Genomic DNA, 18613 nt, shown 5'->3' with positions numbered 1-18613 from the left:
TTATAGGAAAGATGTGGATGCTTTGGAGAGGGTTCAGAGGAGGTTTACCAGGATGCTGCCTGGACTGGAGGGCTTATCTTATGAAGAGAGGTTGACTGAGCTCGGTCTCTTTTCATTGGAGAAAAGGAGGAGGAGAGGTGACCTAATTGAGGTATACAAGATAATGAGAGGCATAGATAGAGTTGATAGCCAGAGACTATTTCCCAGGGCAGAAATGGCTAGCACGAGGGGTCATAGTTTTAAGCTGGTTGGTGGAAAGTATAGAGGGGATGTCAGAGGCAGGTTCTTTACGCAGAGAGTTGTGAGAGCATGGAATGCGTTGCCAGCAGCAGTTGTGGAAGCAAGGTCATTGGGGTCATTTAAGAGACTGCTGGACATGCATATGGTCACAGAAATTTGAGGGTGCATACATGAGGATCAATGGTCGGCACAACATTGTGGGCTGAAGGGCCTGTTCTGTGCTGTACTGTTCTATGTTCTATGTTCTATTACAGCACAGTACAGGCCCTTCAGCCCTCGATGTTGCACCGACCTGTGAAACCAATCTGAAGCCCATCTAACCTACACTATTCCATGTACATCCATATGCTTATCCAATGACCATTTAAATGCCCTTAAAGTTGGTGGGTCTACTACTGTTGCAGGCAGGGCATTCCATGCCCTTCACTCTGAGTAAAGAGACTGCTCTATCGACCATAAATCAAATCGACAGGGAGTTGATGGCCTAGTGGTATTATAACTGGACTGTTAATCCAGGGACCCAGATAATGTCCTGGGGACCTGGCTTCGAATCCTGCCAGGGCAGATGGTGGAATTTGAATTCAATAAATACCTGGAATTAAGAGCCTAATGATGACTGTGAATCCATTGTTGGGAAAAACCCACCCGGTTCACTAATGATCTTCAGGGAAGGGAACTGCCATCCCTACCTGGTCAGCCTACATGCGACTCCAGACCCATAGCAGTGTGGTTGACTCTTAACTGCCCTGTCAGCAATTAGAGATTGGCAAACAGTGAAGCCTGCATCCCGTGAATGAATAAAGGGAAAAAAAATGCTGGCCTAGCCAGTAGTGGTCATGTCCCACAAATATTTCAAAGGATAAGCTAAGGATTAGTTGTGATATGTGTTTTTTTGGCATTTATGTCATTTCTTGGGATTTCAGGGCGGTATTCCCTCCCCTGTGAAATGGCTGCAGTGCCTTCTATGTTCCAGTGCGACATACAGCAGAAGTCTGTCACTGTTTTCAGATTGCTTCTTCTTTTCTTCATTTCTGCACTATTTTTCACCGCATTGGCCACTGTGATTTGGTCCATGCTACAGAATATTAACCCAGAGTTTTCCAGGAGTTCAGCATCCTCGGTTGGAAACTCTTGGTCTCGCCAAGACTGACCATCCTAACACTGAAATCAAGCAGTTCTGACATGGGTTCTTCAGATGTTTGTACATGTTAGGGCCAGATTTCTCAGTTACGGAGGTGGGGTGTTGGGGGTTGGGGGTTTGGGGGTGTGTGGAGAAGCTAGGGATCCCTGATTTGCAAAAGTCCAACTTTGAAATGCTCATACTTAGAAACACAATCCCATGCAGGGGTGCAATTTTTGAAAATCCAACGTGTAAGTATTTCCTGTACAGTTGGTTCTGATATAATGTGTGTTTGCAAATAGACCACTATTTGTAGAACGTGAACTTCCCTTACCTGTATTGACTACAATACAATTCTGGCCCCATTAGTTTAAATAGTATGGCTACTGTGTGATTTTCTTAAGCACAAGATCAAAACTATCCCATTATTATCAGAACCAACTGTACTTACAAGCAGCTGCTTCCCATCATCCCGCGTTCTGAGGTGTGTTCAACTTAACAGACTCTGTTCACAGCCCAAGATCATAGAATCTTTGTCCCTCCAGCTCCACACCTTCTTATCTCAGACTTCAGCATCGGCAGTTCCTACTACCTCACAGAATCCCAACAGTGTAACGCATCAAGTCCACACCAACCCTCCAAAGAGCATCCCACCCTCTACCCTATAACTCTGGATTTCCCATGGCTAACCCACCTAGCCTGCACTTTCCTGGACACTATGGGGCAATTTAACGTGACCAATCCACCCTAACCTGCACATCTTTGGACTGTGGGAGGGAGCCGGAGCACCCGGAGGAAACCCAGGCAGACACAGGGAGAATGTGGAGGGTGGAATCGAACACAGTCCCTGACACTGTGAGGCAGCAGTGCTGACCACTGAGCCACTGCGCCACCCAGGGTCTAGCTGTACTTTTACACAGCTTTTCGTAACAGACAGTACATGATGGTAAAGCCACAGAGCTCCTTGCTCGGTGTTTTGCATGTTTCACCTCCACCACCTCAACTTCCTGAGGCTCATCGAGACCACAGTTATAACACAATCTCGAGGCACAGCTACATATTCATTAAACCCTATCACTAAATGACCGACAGTAACAAGAATGATTGGCTAACTTTGGTGAAAATGTTTCTCTCTCAGGTCAAAAAAGCTTTCACCTCTTCGGACATCAAGTCATACTACAACAAGTCAAGGGTCTTCACTTTTGGGTAAGGAAACTGTTTCATAAATGTCTAAGCTTCGAGCCTTCAGCTACCATAGCCATAATACAGTTGGGTTCGCACCAATGAGTGTGGTTGGAAACCCATAACTCCAGAGCCACATAATGTATTTCTGACTTATTGGCGTGCACCAGATTATAGTCCAACAGGCTTGCAGTGCTCCAAAAGCTTGTGATTTCAAATAAACCTGTTGACTATAACCTTCTGATTTAATCAATTGAGCCTTGCATTCCCCCAAAAAAAGCAACAACTTGACTTTCCTTGCTGTCTATTTTTAGACGATCGCTGCCTAAGTGTGTTTCTGATATCCCACCAAAGTGACTGCTATTGTTTCAATTCAGGAGCAAACCTGGAATTCAAAGCTAGCCTCAGGAATGGTGGTCGTGATAGTCAATTGTCATAAAAACCCTCTGATTCTCTAATGGTGAAGGATATCTAGTGCCCTTACCCCGTCTGGCTTTTGCGTGACTCCAGACCCACAGCAATAGGGTTACTCTTAACATCCCCCTGAAGTATTCTGAGCAAGTTCAAGGGGTGAGAAACAAATGTTGCAGCAATTCTCAGATGCCATGTACAAATAAAGAAATTTGTAAGGCGCATTAAACATCTAAATTGTCTTCTTAGAGGTGGATATTTCAACAGATAACAGGTAGAACGACAAGATATTCAATGGCAAAAATGCAATTTCTGTTGAAATCCTACTGGAGTCAAAAGTTGTAGCAAGTTACTCTTTGGCCAAGTAAAACACCATTCTGAGCCATTATGTTCAGAGTCATGGAATTCTTATGATGCAGAAGGAGTCCATTCAGCCCATCGTATCTGCTTTGTGCCAATCTCATGCCTTCTCCCCATAACCCTACCTTAATCAGAAGCTATAGGCTGGCACAAAGGTTAGCACTGCTGCCTCACAGTAAGGACCCAGGTTTGATCCCAGCCTTCGACAACCGTCTGTGTGGAAATGGCACATTTTCCCTGTGTTAGCGTGGGTTTCCTCCCACAGTTCAAAGATGTGGAGGTTAGTTGGATTGGCCGTGCTAAATTACCCCGTAGTGTGCAGGCTAGGCGGGTAAATTATTTTAATTATGGGGTGGGTCCGAGTGGGATGCTCTTCAGAGGTTCAGTGCAGGCTAAATGGCCTCTTTCTGCACTGTGGGGACTCTATCATTCCTGAGGTGGCCTTGTCTTCATCTACCTGAGCTCTGAAATTCCCTTCCCAGTCCTTTGTAGCTCCTTTTCCCCTTTTGAGATGCTCCTTCTGCCCATCACCTAATTGTTCAAACTTTTGGCCACTTGTCCTCATGTAACCCCACGTGGCTCAATGTCAGGTGTGATCTGCTGATGCTTCTGTTGTACGTCTTGGGATGTTAAAGATGCTATATAAATCCAACATGTTGTCATTGGTGTTGAATCAATACACGCCTGTTTCTTCCTTAAAGTTCATGGCCCGATAGGATTCCAGCCACAGCAAGGGATCCACGGGATAGGAAATGTACGTTTGAACGATTTAATGTTGCTTATGCCATGTTATAAAGCCTCTCACAAGAAGAATTTCTGCCCCAACAGTAAAGGCAGCCTGTTGGCTTACTTCTGGATGGACTTCCGCGTTACAAAGAAACAGCAGGAAAACCTGACCACGGATTTAGTGAAGTCAACCATCAACAAACATTTTCTGACTGAATCGACTGACTATCAGATCCGGACAATGGCTACCTCCATAACCAGTCAGTAATCCCATGTTGTTTCTGTTCCAAAATGTGGTTTCAGTTACCTGCCTGTAAATCAGGGATATTAATTAGGAAGGGTGATAAAGACGGGACGGGGGATATCAATTAAGACATGGGCCACACGTGACCAAACTGAATGGCAGTTCAGACTCAAAGAGGCTGGGAGATGTCATCCCATTCCCATTTCCCTGTCACTAACTAAGACATATTCCTTTCACCCTTTCCCTCATTTTTCAAATGTCCATTTTTCCCTCCCTCTCCGCTATAGAACATAGAACAGTACAGCACAGGACAGGCCCTTCAGCCCACGATGTTGTGCCGACCATTGATCCTCATGTATGCATCCTCAGATTCCTGTGACCATATGCATGTCCAGCAGTCTCTCAAATGTCCCCAATGACCTTGCTTCCACAACTGCTGCTGGCAACGCATTCCATGCTCTCACAACTCTCTATGTAAAGAACCCGCCTCTGACATCCCCTCTATACTTTCCTCCAACCAGCTTAAAACTATGACCCCTCGTGTTAGCCATTTCTGCCCTGGGAAATAGTCTCTGGCTATCAACTCTATCTATGCCTCTCATTATCTTGTATACCTCAATTAGGTCCCCTCTCCTCCTCCTTTTCTCCAAAGAAAAAAGTCCGAGCTCAGTCAACCTCTCTTCATAAGATAAGCCCTCCAGTCCAGGCAGCATCCCAGTAAACCTCCTCTGAACCCTCTCCAAAGCATCCACATCTTTCCTATAATAGGGCGACCAGAACTGGACGCAGTATTCCAAGTGCGGTCCAACCAAAGTTTTATAGAGCTGCAACAAGATCTCACGACTCGTAAACTCAATCCCCCTGTTAATGAAAGCCAAAACACCATATGCTTTCTTAACAACCCTGTCCACTTGGGAGGCCATGTTAAGGGATCTATGTATCTGCACACCAAGATCCCTCTGTTCCTCCACACTGCCAAGAATCCTATCCTTAATCCTGTACTCAGCTTTCAAATTCGACCTTCCAAAATGCAACACCTCGCATTTATCCAGGTTGAACTCCATCTGCCACCTCTCAGCCCATCTCTGCATCCTGTCAATGTCCCGCTGCAGCCTACAACAGCCCTCTATACTGTCAACGACACCTCCAACCTTTGTGTCATCTGCAAACTTGCTGACCCATCCTTCAATCCCCTCATCCAAGTCATTAATAAAAATTACAAACAGTAGAGGCCCAAGGACAGAGCCCTGTGGAACACTTGGAACCACTCACCACTGACTTCCAGGCAGAATATTTTCCTTCTACTACCACTCGCTGTCTTCTGTTGGCCAGCCAATTCTGTATCCAAGCAGCTAAGTTCCCCTGTATCCCATTCCTCCTGACCTTCTGAATGAGCCTACCATGGGGAACCTTATCAAATGCCTCTCCGCTATTTGGGGAAATAGATGCGTGAGTCCATACCTTTTGCTTGTGTTTCTTTGACAATAATGTTTTACCAGCCTGGAGAGTGCCTCCTAAAAATACGGGGCATGCAGTGGGACAAATGGAATTCTGCCCATTAAATCTGCTTTCCTTGCTGTATCTTTACCATTGTCTATTGATTGGAACATGATTCAAAACCTCCAGACACGAAGAGCACATTTTGTTTATAGCTCTCTCAAGGCAGATCAAACCAAACTTCATGTCATATGAGGTAATGGATGTGTAAGTGTTGATCTGAATTAAACTGATGCTTCTCTCTCTCTGACAGATACCATAGCCAGTGCCCAAAGCAATGTGCAGTTTGAATTTGGACCCATAGTGGTTGGGGCCTAGCCCAGTCGCCTCATGGACACTGATGTGTCTGACTTGCCTCTTCTTAATAACAGTTAATATGTCTAATCACAGAATTATTATAGTGCAGAAGGAGGCCACTCAATCCATCACACTTACAGTGGTTCTATTCCCGAGTGTCAATCTCCTGCCTTTTCCTCACATGCCTGCACATCATTTCTATGCAAGTTATCATCCAATTCCCTCCTGAATGCCTCAATTGATCCTGCCTCCGCCTCATTTCCAGGCAGTGCATTTCAGAACCGAAATACCCACCGTGTGAGAGAGCGTTTTTTCTCACATCGCCCTTGCTTCATTCACACATCACTTTAAACCTGTGCCCTCTCATCCTTGATAACCAGATGTACTGCTGGATGAACACAGCAGACCAAGCAGCATCATAGGAGCAGGAAGGCTGACGTTTCGGGCCTAGGCCCTTCATCATCAGCCCACAGCTGTACACAATACTCCAGCTGAAGTCTAACAAGTATCTTGTACAAATTCAACATCACCTGCCTGTCCTATGCCCCAGTTGATAAAACTGAGGACTCTGCCAGAGAGAGAGAGACACATCAGTTTAATTCAGATGAAACTTACACATCCGTTGCCTCATATGACATGAACATCATCAGAGATCTTTCTAAACTGTACAGAATATACTGAATCCCTTCAGCACAGGAAGAGGCCATTTGGCCCATAAAGTCTGCTTTATTTACTGCTCTCTCCGCCTGCCTTGCCACCTTCAATGATCTGCCCACATATACGCCCAACTCCGTGTGCTCCTTCACCCCCTTTAGTTAAATTAACTTGAATACAGTTACTGAGAAGTAACAAAACACATTCGCTTGCTAAAGGTTAAGCTGAAACTATAGTTTTGGTTCATCCTTCAGCGCTAACTACTAAAAAAGCCCTTAGACCAATATAGTAAGGATTAGTGGTACCATTCTAAGAGGCCAGGTAGCCTGGCCTGATTGTCATTAATATATTCACAGAATCACACAGCACAGAAACAGACCCTCTGGTCCAACCAGTCCATGCCGACCATAATCCCAAACTAGACTAGTCCCACCGGCCTGCATCTGGCCCATTTCCCTCCAAACCTTTCTCATTCGTGTGCTAGTTCAAATGTCTTTTAAACATTGTAACTGTGCCCACATCTACCCTTTCCTCAGGAGGTTCATTGCACGCTCTCTGTGTAAAAGGTTCACCCCTCATGCCTTTTCTTAATTCTTTCTGCTCTCGCCTTAAAATTAAGCCCTCTGGGCTTGAAATCCCCCACCCTAGGGAAAGGACACCTGCCATTGGCCTGATCTATACCCCTCACGATTTTATAAACCTCTATAAGATCACCCCTCAAACTCCTACGCTCCAGTGAGAAAAGTCCCAGCCTATCCAGCCTCTCCCTATAACTCAAACTCTGCATTACCAGCAACATCCTGGTAAATCTCTTATGAATTGTCTCGGATTTAATAATACACTTCCAGTAACAAGGAGAGCAGAACTGGACACAGTATTCCAGAAGCGGCCTCACCAGCATCCTGTACAACCTCAACACGACAGTGGAATTTGAATTCAATTTTAAAAAATCTGGAATTAAGAGTCTAATGATGACAGTGAATCAATTGTCAGAAAGGCACATCTGGTTCACTAATGTCCTTTGAGAAAGGAATCTGCTATCCTTCCCTGATAATAAAATGTGAGGCTAGATGAACACAGCAGGCCAAGCAGCATCTCAGGAGCACAAAAGCTGACGTTTCGGGCCTACCTTTATCTCTGATGCTATCCTTCCCTGGTCTGGCCTACATGCAACTCCAGACCTACAGCAATATGGTTGACTCTTAACTGCCCTCTGGAATGGGCAATAAATGCTGGCCAGCCTGTGATACCCTCATTGTATAAATGAATTGTAAAAATCTGAAATTATTGTTTTTTGGGTCAACTTTCTCTGGCCTGTGATCATATGTCATCTGTTTAAATGGTCCAGCCATGAATTAAAGTACGCGGGTCCGCCCAAACCTCTCAGTTTCTCAAATCTCTCACATCCCTAGAGTTGTTCATTTAAACATACGTCCTTGACCAAGATTTTAGTCATCTGCCCTGACATCACCTTCTGTAGCTCAGCGTTAATTTATTTTCAATTATCTTTCTCGAGGTATATGTCATAATGTTAAAGGTTTGGTAGCACAGAACTTGAGTCTCAAAGCTTTTCATCTTGCACTCATCAGGACCAATGCAAGAATGCCAAATTTCAAATTTGTACGACAGGAGAAAAGGGTGCTGAATGGTTAGCAACTTGACTCTGATTGGCTGAGGCATTTCCGTTACACTTTCGTGAATGTAAGATGAAAATCTTCACCAATATTTCTCACATTTAGCAGCATGTTAAAGATGCTACAAAAATGCAAGTTGTTGTTGCTTTTTAGATGTCCCTTCTAAGGCTGAAATGTGTAGTGACTCACAATTTTCTGTCTGGCAGCAAGAATTATCCTCTGTTGCCTCCACTGTACGAAGAAACACTGACTTTAATTATCTTTGTCATTTTCTTTTACAGAGATGTCAAAAAAGGATTTGAAAATGTTGGCAGCAGCAACAGGTAATGGGGCTCGATGTTAGAATGGGCTACAACACAACCGTTCGGCTTCAGAGACACTGTTTACAACTTGATGAAGGCTTTGATACACTCTGCTTTATCAGCTGACAGACAGAGTTTAAGATCAGGGAGATTATTCTGGAAATATGTATAAAGTTGGTTCGATCACAGCTAGACTATTGTGTGTAATCTGGAATCTACATTATAGGAGGGAGGTGATAGCCCTGGGTAGGGGTACAGAGGAGATTTACCAGGATGTTGCCTGGGGCTGGAGAGTTTCAGTTATGAAGAGAGATTGGACAGACTGGGGTTGGTTTCCTTGAAGCAGAGGGGACTGAGGAGGGACGTGATTGAGATGTGTGTAAAATCCTGAGGCGTATAGTTAGAGTAAACAGGAAGTAACCTTTCCCCCTCGCTGGAGGGGTCAATGACCAGAGAGCATGGATTTTAACGTCAGGGTCAGGGGGCTCGGGGGGTGTGAGGACCTTTTTCTTCACCCAGGGGCTGGTGGGACACTGGAACTCACTGTCTGTAAGGGATGTAGAGGCAGAAACCCTCTTAACACTGAACAAGTACTTGATTGATTGATTTTATTGTCACATGTACCGAAACAGAGTGAAGAACGGTACAGGCAGATCACAGAAAGCAGAAGATATACAGATCAAAAAGACTGAGAGGCATACAGGTTACATTATGTAAGGCTAGAGTCCATTCAACAGTCTGATAATGGCCTGAAAGATGTAGATTTAGATGTACAGTTGCGATCCCAAAGCATTCATGTGTTGGATGATGCAATTAAGTACAACGCATCATCGTCCAACACTTCCGCCATCTATAATCCGACCCCACCACCCAAGACATTTTTCCATCCCCACCCTTGTCTGCTTCCTGGAGAGACCACTCTCTCCGTGACTCCCTTGTTCGCTCCACACTGCCCTCCAACCCCACCACACCCAGCACCTTCCCCTACAACCGCAGGAAATGCTACACTTGTCCCCACACCTCCTCCCTCACCCCTATCCCAGGCCCCAAGATGACTTTCTACATTAAGCAGAGGTTCACCTGCACATCTGCCAATGTGGTATACTGCATCCACTGTACCCGGTGTGGCTACCTCTATATTGGGGAAACCAAGCGGAGGCTTGGGGACCGCTTTGCAGAACACCTCCGCTCGGTTAGCAATAAACTACTGCACTTCCCAGTCGCAAACCATTGCCACTCCCCCTCCCATTCTTTAGATGACATGTCCATCAGGGCCTCCTGCAGTGCCACAATGATGCCACCCGAAGGTTGCAGGAACAGCAACTCATATTCCGCTTGGGAACCCTGCAGCCCAATGGTATCAATGTGGACTTCACCAGCTTCAAAATTTCTCCTTCCCCCACCGCATCCCAAAACCAGCCCAGTTTGTCCCCTCCCCCCACTGCACCACACAACCAGCCCAGCTCTTCCCCTCCCCCCACTGCATTCCAAAACCAGCCCAGCCTGTCTCTGCCTCCTAACCTGTTCTTCCTCTCACCCATCCCTTCCTCCCAACCCAAGCCGCACCTCCATTTCCTACCTACTAACCTCATCCCACCTCCTTGACCTGTCCGTCTTCCCTGGACTGACCTATCCGCTCCCTACCTCCTCACCTATACTCTCCTCTCCACCTATCTTCTTTTCTCTCCATCTTCGGTCCGTCTCCCCCTCTCTCCCTATTTATTCCAGAACCTTCACCCCATCCCCCTCTCTGATGAAGGGTCTAGGCCCGAAACGTCAGCTTTTGTGCTCCTGAGATGCTGCTTGGCCTGCTGTGTTCATCCAGCCCCACACTTTGTTATCTCGGATTCTCCAGCATTTGCAGTTCCCATTATCTCTGATACAATTAGAATGGTTATGTGGTTGTTTTGGACTGATGCAGACTCGATGGACCAAAGCGCTTGTTTCTGTGCTGTACGATTCTACAACTTGTTCATCTCTCTCTGGTATTTCGATCTGAGCTGCGGTTCCAGCCACTGCCTCGTGTATCATCTCTGGCTGACAGTGCCACTCCCCGGATGGTGGCTCAACTTTGGTAGCCAGGGACACCATTCTCATCTCTGAGTATTACGTCCCACACCTGGGCTTGAACACGAACTAACCCTTTGAAATTTGCATCACACATAGATGGGGTGGATAAGGAAGCTTTTAGCACACTTGCCGTCATTGCTCAGACCTTTGAGTGGAGGAGTTGGGACGTCATGTTGCGGTTGTACAGGATGTTGGTGAGGCCTCTTCTGGAGTACTGTGTGCAGTTCTGGTCACCCTGCTGTAGAATAGATGTTGCTAACTTGGAGAGGGTTCAGAAAAGATTTGCCAGCATACTGCCAGGGCTGGAGGTTTTGATCGTGAATTGAGGCTGGGACTTTTTCACTAGAGCATAGGAGGCTGAAGGTTACCTTATTGAGGTTTATAAAATCATGAGGGGCATGGATAGGGTGAATAGCCAGGGTCTTTTCCCTAATGTGGGGGCTGAGTTCAAAACTAAGGGGCATATTTTTAAGGTGAGAGGAGAAAGATTTGAAAAGGACGTGAGGCAACATATTTACACAAAGAAAGGTTAGTGTGTGCAAGGAACTGCCAGAGGAAGTGGTGGATGTGGGTACTGTTACAACATTTAAAAGGCATTTGGATAAGTTCATGAATAGGGAAGGCTTGGAGGGATATGGGCCAAGTGCAGGCCGATGGGATAAGTTTAATTTGGGAACATGGTCAGCATGGATTGGTTGGACCAAAGGGTCTGTTGCCCTGTTGTATGACTCAAGGAAGGGTTGTACGGTGGCTCAGTGGTTAGCACTGTTACCTCACAGGGCCAGGGACCTGGGTTCAGTTCCAGCCTCGGGCAACTGTCTGTGTGGAGTTTGCTCATTCTCCCTGTGTCTGCGTGGGTTTCCTCCAGGTACTCCAGTTTCCTCCTACAGTCCAAAGATGTGTGGGTTAAGTGGATTGGCCATGCTAAATAGCCTCATAGCATCCAATGATTATATAGGTTAGGTAGATTAACCATGGGAAATGCAGGGTTGCAGGGATAGGGTTGGGATGTGTGGCTAGGTGGGTTGCTCTTCGGAGAGTGGACTTGTTGGGCCGAATGGCCTGTTTCTACACTGTAGGGATTCTGTGATAATGTGATGGTAATTCTACGACTCTCTAATGTCTACTTCAGCGTCACCGTTGGAGGTGACATGCCTTGCGGATGTGAAGTTAAACCAAGTCAGTATCTGAGGTGTAAAATAACCACACAATTGTTACGAGGCAGAGGGAGGCCATTCATCCCGTCATGCCTGCAGCAGTTCATAGGGAGTCGGCAAAAGAACACTGCCTTGGGAAAGCAGCCACCATCATCAAAGACCCCTCCCACCCCAGTTACACTCTCTTCCTCCATCTTCCGTACAGGAGTTTGAAAACATGTACCAACAGATTCAAAACCGAAAGAACTGCAGACGCTGCAAATCAGGAACACAAACAGAAGTTGCTGGAGAAGCTCAGCAGGCCTGGCAGCACCTGCAAAAAGAAAATCATGGTTAACATTAACTCAGTTCTGAGGAAGGGTCACTGGACCTGAAACGCTAACCCTGATTTTCTCTTCACGGATGCTGCCAGACCTGTTGAGTTTTTCCAGCGACTTCTGTTTTTGTTACCAACAGGTTCAAGATCAGCTTCTTCCCCACTGTTATCAGGCTTTTGAACAGACCATTCATAGACTGGAGTTAATCTTTCTCTGCACCTTCTCTGTAGTTGTAACATTCTGCGATACCTATTACCCTGGTGTACTTATGTGAGGAATCATTTGCCTGGGTAGTACACGTAAACAATACTCTGACAATATTAAATCAAATCGTCAAGGACTGATGCTTTTCTTGTTTGTTTTGTTTCCTTTAGATTGTCACAGTTATAGCTACGTCAGTGCTGACCAAAACACCGTACTCAAAGGGCCTGAGTCAGACTCCAAGAGTTGTTTCTGGCACCTGCAGGGCCCACCCGGGCTCCTGATCAGGCTGCAGGTAGAATGGCTACTCATCGGCTGCAGTGATTGGATCGCAATCTATAACGAGGTGGCAACAACTGGCCGGACACTCTTGACATCGTGAGTTGATCTGCCTCTTTTTCGCATGTACCTGAGACCTCGCACCCCTCTTGGTCACTATGTGAGTGAAACCATAAGGACAGATCTTTATAAACTTCTGATGTACCAGGGGTTACATTGGGAGGGCAGGTTGGCCAGACCAGACTTCCCAAGGGGGACTATTTAAAATTAGACCTGGAGGTGACAGCAGGGAGCACTTATTCACGCCAAAAGATGTACAAAATGATCAGAGGTTTAGATAGAGCGGAAAGCCAGAGACCTTTTCCTGGGGTGGAGGTAGCTATTATGAGGGGGCATAGTTTTAAAGTGAGTGGAGGTAGATATAGGGGAGACATCAGTGGTAGGTTCTTTACTGAGAGAGTGGTCGGGGCGTGGAATGCATTGCAGGAGAGGGTAGTGGAGTCGGGCTCATTAGAGGCATTTAAGTGGCTATGAGTTAGGCATATTGGATGATAGTATAAGGTTGGGGTGGAGGTTAGATAGAACTTAGGTTTAGGGTAAAGGTTTGGCACAACATCGTGGGCTGAAGGGCCTGTGCTGTGCTGTACAGTTCTACGCTCTAAAAGCATTGCCTATCTGGAAAGGGATAGTAGGAACTGCAAATGCTGGAGAATCTGAAATAACGCCGTGTAGAGCTGGATGAACACAGCAGGCCAAACAGCATCAGAGGAGCAGGAAGGCTGACGTTTCAGGTCGAGACCCTTCTTCAGAAAATGATTTTCTGAAGAAGGGTCTTGATAGAAATGTCAGCTTTCCTGCTCCTCTGATGCTGCTTGGCCTGCTGTGTTCATCCAGCTCTACACCTTGTTATCACCTATCCGAAAATGTTGCCTCTAAACAAAACACAAGAGCGTCCATCAACAGCTTCGGATCTGAAATTGACTTTTTTTTTGCTCCATGGGATATGATTGTAGCTGGCTAGATCAACATTCATTGCCCCTCACTAATTGTCCTTGAGAAGGGAGCTGCCTTCTTGAACTGCTGCAGACCACATGGCATAGGGAGACCCACAGTGCCGCTGGGGAGGAATTCCCGGATTTTGACCCAGCAACAGCGAAGGAACGGTGATGTATTTCCAAGTCAGGATGGTGAGTGGCTTGGAGGGGGACGTGAAGGTGCTAGTGTTCCCATGTATCTGCTGCCCTCGTCCTTCTGGACGGACGTGGCCATGGGTTCAGAGAGGGTTGCTAAGAGTGACTTTGCGAGTTGTTGCAGTGAATCATGTAGATGGTAGATGGTGTCACTGTGTCGGTGGCGGAGGGAGTGAATGTTGAAGGTGCTGGAAGGAGTGGATATTTGCAGTTGTCGTGCCAGTCAAATGAGCCGTTTTGTCCTGGATGGTGTCACGCTGCTTGAATGTTGTTGGGGCTGCCCCCATCCAGGACAAGTCGGAGGTATTCCAACACACACCTGACCTGTGCCTTGTAGGTAATGGATAGAGTTTGGGGAATCAGGAGGGGAGCTACTTGCTCCAGGATTCCTAGCCTTTGACCTGCTCTTGTAGCCGTTCTGTTTATATGGTGAGTCCAGTTGAGTTTCTCGTCAGTATTAACCCCCAGGATGTTGATAGTGAGAGATTCAATGATAGCAGTGGTTAGAATCTCTGTTGTTGAAGATGGCCAATAGCTGACATTTGTATGCTACACAACTCACTTGCTATTTACCAACCCAAGCCTGGATCAGTCCAGGTCTTGTAGCATGTGGCAGCAGGCTGTTTCAGTATCTGAGGAGTTATGAATGGCTCTGAACATTGTGCAGTCATCAGAGACGGCCCCCACTTTACAATGGAGGATGAGATAGCTGAAGATGTTTGGGCCTAGGACACGACCCTGAGGATCGCCACACACGCTAAGGTTAGTAAGGGTTAGGAAACCAAATTTGATTGGTATGGTTAAGATTCAGATTGATCCGGATCTTACTGAGTGGCCTCTATCTGCACTGTAGGGATTCTGAGAATGAATGCTGACATAGCTTTGATTGGACTGAATGGCCTGTTTGACCAGCCGTGATTGTATTGAATGGCCTGATTGTGTTTCTACTTTCTCCAATTCTGTGTGTAATTCTTTTGAGTCCTACGAATGGGTGGAACAATCATAAGTTGTTTCTTCCTACCCGCTGTGGTGTCCTCTCTATTCATTACATTGACTTGATTCTCTCTCTCTCTCTCTCTCTCTCTTTTGCTTCTAGACTCTACAAGTGCAGCTGGAAAGAACCAGTCGTGGAAATATTCTCATCCGCCAATGTGATGTCAATCATTTGGAAGCAAGGACAGTACAGTTACTACGACCCATTTCGGCTGTCTGCTCAGGCCATGCCAATGCTGGGTAAGGGAATCTGTGCCCAACTCGCACCCCAAGGCCCAGCCAAAGCGTCTGATGCTGGTCCGTGATAGAACACGGAAGGGGAGGGGAGACGTGGGGGTTATTCTTGGGGATACTCAGGACAAATAAATCAACCCTCGGGGCAAATATTCATCAGCCTGGCCTTGGCAAAGGAAGTCTCTTGCTTCAGTTTTATCCAATGCAGCAGCTGTCATCCTGCCTGCCATTTTCAAGTCGATCAATTTTTTTTCTTATCGCTTTGTTATCTTTCGGGGAGGTCACTGAGACACCAAATTCTCTGGTAGTGGTTCCGAAGGCAAGATGGGAGCCTGTTTGAGTACATAACGGAGTAAACTTACTGGTGCAGAGAATACTAAAAGAGAGAACACTGCAAAACTGAAAGAAAAACTAATTAATTTTAAATAATTAACTAAGTAGAGCTGGCAGGCCAGGTGATGTGTTGTAGCTGTATGATGTGGGAGCTCGCTGATCCCATTGAGAACGGCAGTGACCACATCTGCAGCAAGTGTTGGCTGCTCCAGGAGCTCCGGCTCAAAATTGATGGACTGGAATCTGAACTCCAAACACTGCGGCACATCCGGCAGGGGGAGAAATACCTGGACGCTGTGTTCCAGGTGGCAGTCACACCTGTTAGATTAACTAATGTTAATTCGATCGGGGGGCAGGGACAGCAGTGTGTGACTGCGAGTGAGGCAGGTAGAGGGACCCTGCGTGGATGAGGAACACAGGAGCCGCAGCCCTAGACGTTGTCCCACGGGTATGAGGCACTTGCTCCGTGCGTGGATGGGGAACAGGGCTGCAGGAAGGAAGAGTCAACTGACCATGGCACCATGGACCAGGAGGCAATTCAAGAGGGAGGAGCTAAAGGACAGATTGTGGTTGCAGGGAATTCCATCATCAGGGGGATAGACAGTATCCTTCGCGAGCAGGATAGAGAATCCTGCATGGTGTGTTGCCTGCCCGGTGCCAGGGTGCGAGACATCTCTGACCGGCTTGAGAGGATACTGGAGAGGGAGGGGGAGGATCCCATTGTTGTGGTCCACGTAGGCACCAACAACATCAGCAGGACGAGGAAAAAGGTCTGTTTCGGGATTATGAAAAGCTAGGAACAAAATTAAAAAAAACAGGTCTTCAAGGGTCATAAGCTCTGGATTGCTGCCCGAGCCATGTGCAAGTTAACATAGGGCAGCGAGGATCAGGGAAGTAAACATGTGGCTAAAAGAGTGGTGTGGGAAAGAGGGTTTCCTTTTCATGGGGCACTGGCATCAGTTCTGGGACAGGAGGGATCAATACCGCTGGGATGGACTCCACCTGAACAGGGCCAGGTCCAGTGTCCTGGTGTCCAGATTGGAAACCAGCCAATGTGACGCCACTGTTTAAAAAAGGAAGTAGACTGAAAGCAAGTAACTATAGGCCAGTTGGCTTAACTTTGGCAATGAGGAAAATGCTTGAATCTATCATTAAGGAAGAAATAGCAAGACATCAGGATATAAATCTTGCCATTGGAAACACCCAGCACGGGTTCATGAAGGGTAGGTCATGTTTAACTAATTTGGTGGAATTCTTTGAGGACATTACTTGCATGATAGACAATGGGGAACCTGTGGATATGGTGTATCTGGATTTCCAGAAGGCATTTGACAAGGTGCCACACCAAAGGCTGCTACATAAGATAACGTTGCACAGTATTACAGGTAATGTAATGGCATGGATAGGGGATTGGTTGACCAGTAGAAAGCAAAGAGTAGGGGTAAATGGGTGTTTTTCTGGTTGGTGGGCGGTGCTAGTGGTGTGCCTCAGGGATCATCGTTGGGACCGCAATTGTTTACAATTTACAAAGATGATTTGGAGTTGGGGACTAAGTGTGGTGTGTCAAACTCTGCAGCTGACACGAAGGTGAGTGGTAGAGCAGAGTGTGCAGAAGACACTGAAAGTCTGCAGAGGGATATCGATAGTCTAAGTGAGTGGGCAAAGGTCTGGCAGATGGAATACAATGTTGATAAGTGTGAGGTCATCCATTTTGGTAGGAATAACAGCAAAATGGACTGTGTTTTGAATGCTGAACAATTGCAGCACACTGCTGTGCTGAGGGACTTGCATGTCCTTGTGCATGAATCGCTAAAAGGCAAATGGAATTTTGTCTGCCATTGCTCGAGGGATGGAGTTTAAAAACAGGGAGGCTATGCTGCAGCTGTATAGGGTCCTGGTGAGGCCACACCTGGAGTACTGTGTGCAGTTTTGGTCTCCTTACTTGAGAAGGGAAATACTAGCACTATAGGGGGTATAGAGAAGATTCACTGGGTCGATTCCAGAGTTGAGAGGGTTGGATTATGAGGAGAGACTGAGTAGGCTTGGAATTCAGAAGAATGAGAGGAGATCTTGCAGAAACATGTAAGATTATGAAGGGAATAGATAAGGTGGAGGCAGGGAGATTGTTTCCACTAGCAGGGTGAAACTAGGATGAGAGGGCATCGCCTAAACATAAAGGGAAGAGGTATAGGTCAGGACGAACTTCTTCACCCAAAGGGTTGTGAATCTGTAGAATCCCCTGCCCAGTGAAATGGTTGAAGCTACCTCGCTGAATGTTTTTAAGGCAAGGCTAGATAAATTTTTGAACAGTAGAGGAATTAAGGGTTATGGTGAGTGGGTGGGTAAGTGGAGCTGAGTCTCAAAAGATCAGCCATGATCTTATTAAATGGCAGGACAGGCTCGAGGGGCTGGATGGCCTACTCCTGCTCCTAGTTCTGGTTAGATTGTATAAAATGGCCAGTTTCCAGGGGTGTTATTGGTCAGGGAGTTGGGAACAGTGTAAAATTGTAACTGAGAGTGAGTGGCAAAGATAAGAGAAATGTTCGTAGAATTCATAGAATCCCTACATGGCAGAGAAAGTGCCGTTCAGCCCATCGAGTCTGCATCAATGCACTGAAGAGTATCTCAAACCCCCTGCACCCTATCCCCATAATCTCACATTTCGCATGGCTCATCCATCTAGCGAGCACATCCCTGGACACTGTGCGGTAATTTAGCATGGCCAATCCACCCTAACCTGCACATCCTTGGGCACTATGGGACAATTTGGCATGGCCAATCCACCCTAACCTGCACATCCCTGGGCACTATGGGCAATTTAGCACGGTCAATCCACCCTAACCTGCACATCCCTGGGCACTATGGGCAATTTAACACGGCCAATCCACCCTAACCTGCACATCCCTGGGCACTATGGGCAATTTAGCACGGTCAATCCACCCTAACCTGCACATCTTTGGACCGTGGGGGGAAACCAGAGCACCTGGGGGAAACCCACACAGACGCGGGGAGAATGTGCCAACTCCACACAGACAGTCATCCAAGGGTGAAGTTGAAATGGGGCCTCTGACGCTGTGAGGCAGCAATCCTACATTTGTTTGAAAATAATGTTCAGTACCGTTGGGCGGTATAATACCTGCCACGGGGAGTATTTGAGACAAAAATCATTGGT

The 18613-nt window shown here is 46.6% G+C and overlaps 1 protein-coding gene across 1 annotated transcript in view; it reads left to right on the top strand.

Moving 5' to 3' along the window:
- Positions 1 to 18613, top strand: part of LOC125447009 (transmembrane protease serine 6) — a 79748-nt gene that overhangs the window by 31248 nt on the left and 29887 nt on the right. The window contains exons 4-8 of the mRNA XM_059640728.1: positions 2499 to 2566; positions 4142 to 4299; positions 8647 to 8688; positions 12586 to 12790; positions 14978 to 15114. Of these exons, the coding sequence (XP_059496711.1) occupies positions 2499 to 2566; positions 4142 to 4299; positions 8647 to 8688; positions 12586 to 12790; positions 14978 to 15114 (610 nt within the window). The remainder of the gene's footprint in view (positions 1 to 2498; positions 2567 to 4141; positions 4300 to 8646; positions 8689 to 12585; positions 12791 to 14977; positions 15115 to 18613) is intronic.

This window comes from Stegostoma tigrinum, chromosome 38, assembly GCF_030684315.1.
Source record: "Stegostoma tigrinum isolate sSteTig4 chromosome 38, sSteTig4.hap1, whole genome shotgun sequence".
Lineage (NCBI taxonomy): Eukaryota > Metazoa > Chordata > Chondrichthyes > Orectolobiformes > Stegostomatidae > Stegostoma > Stegostoma tigrinum.
The sequence above is the reverse complement of the archived record's forward strand: the minus strand, read 5'-3'. Positions and strand labels throughout refer to the sequence as shown.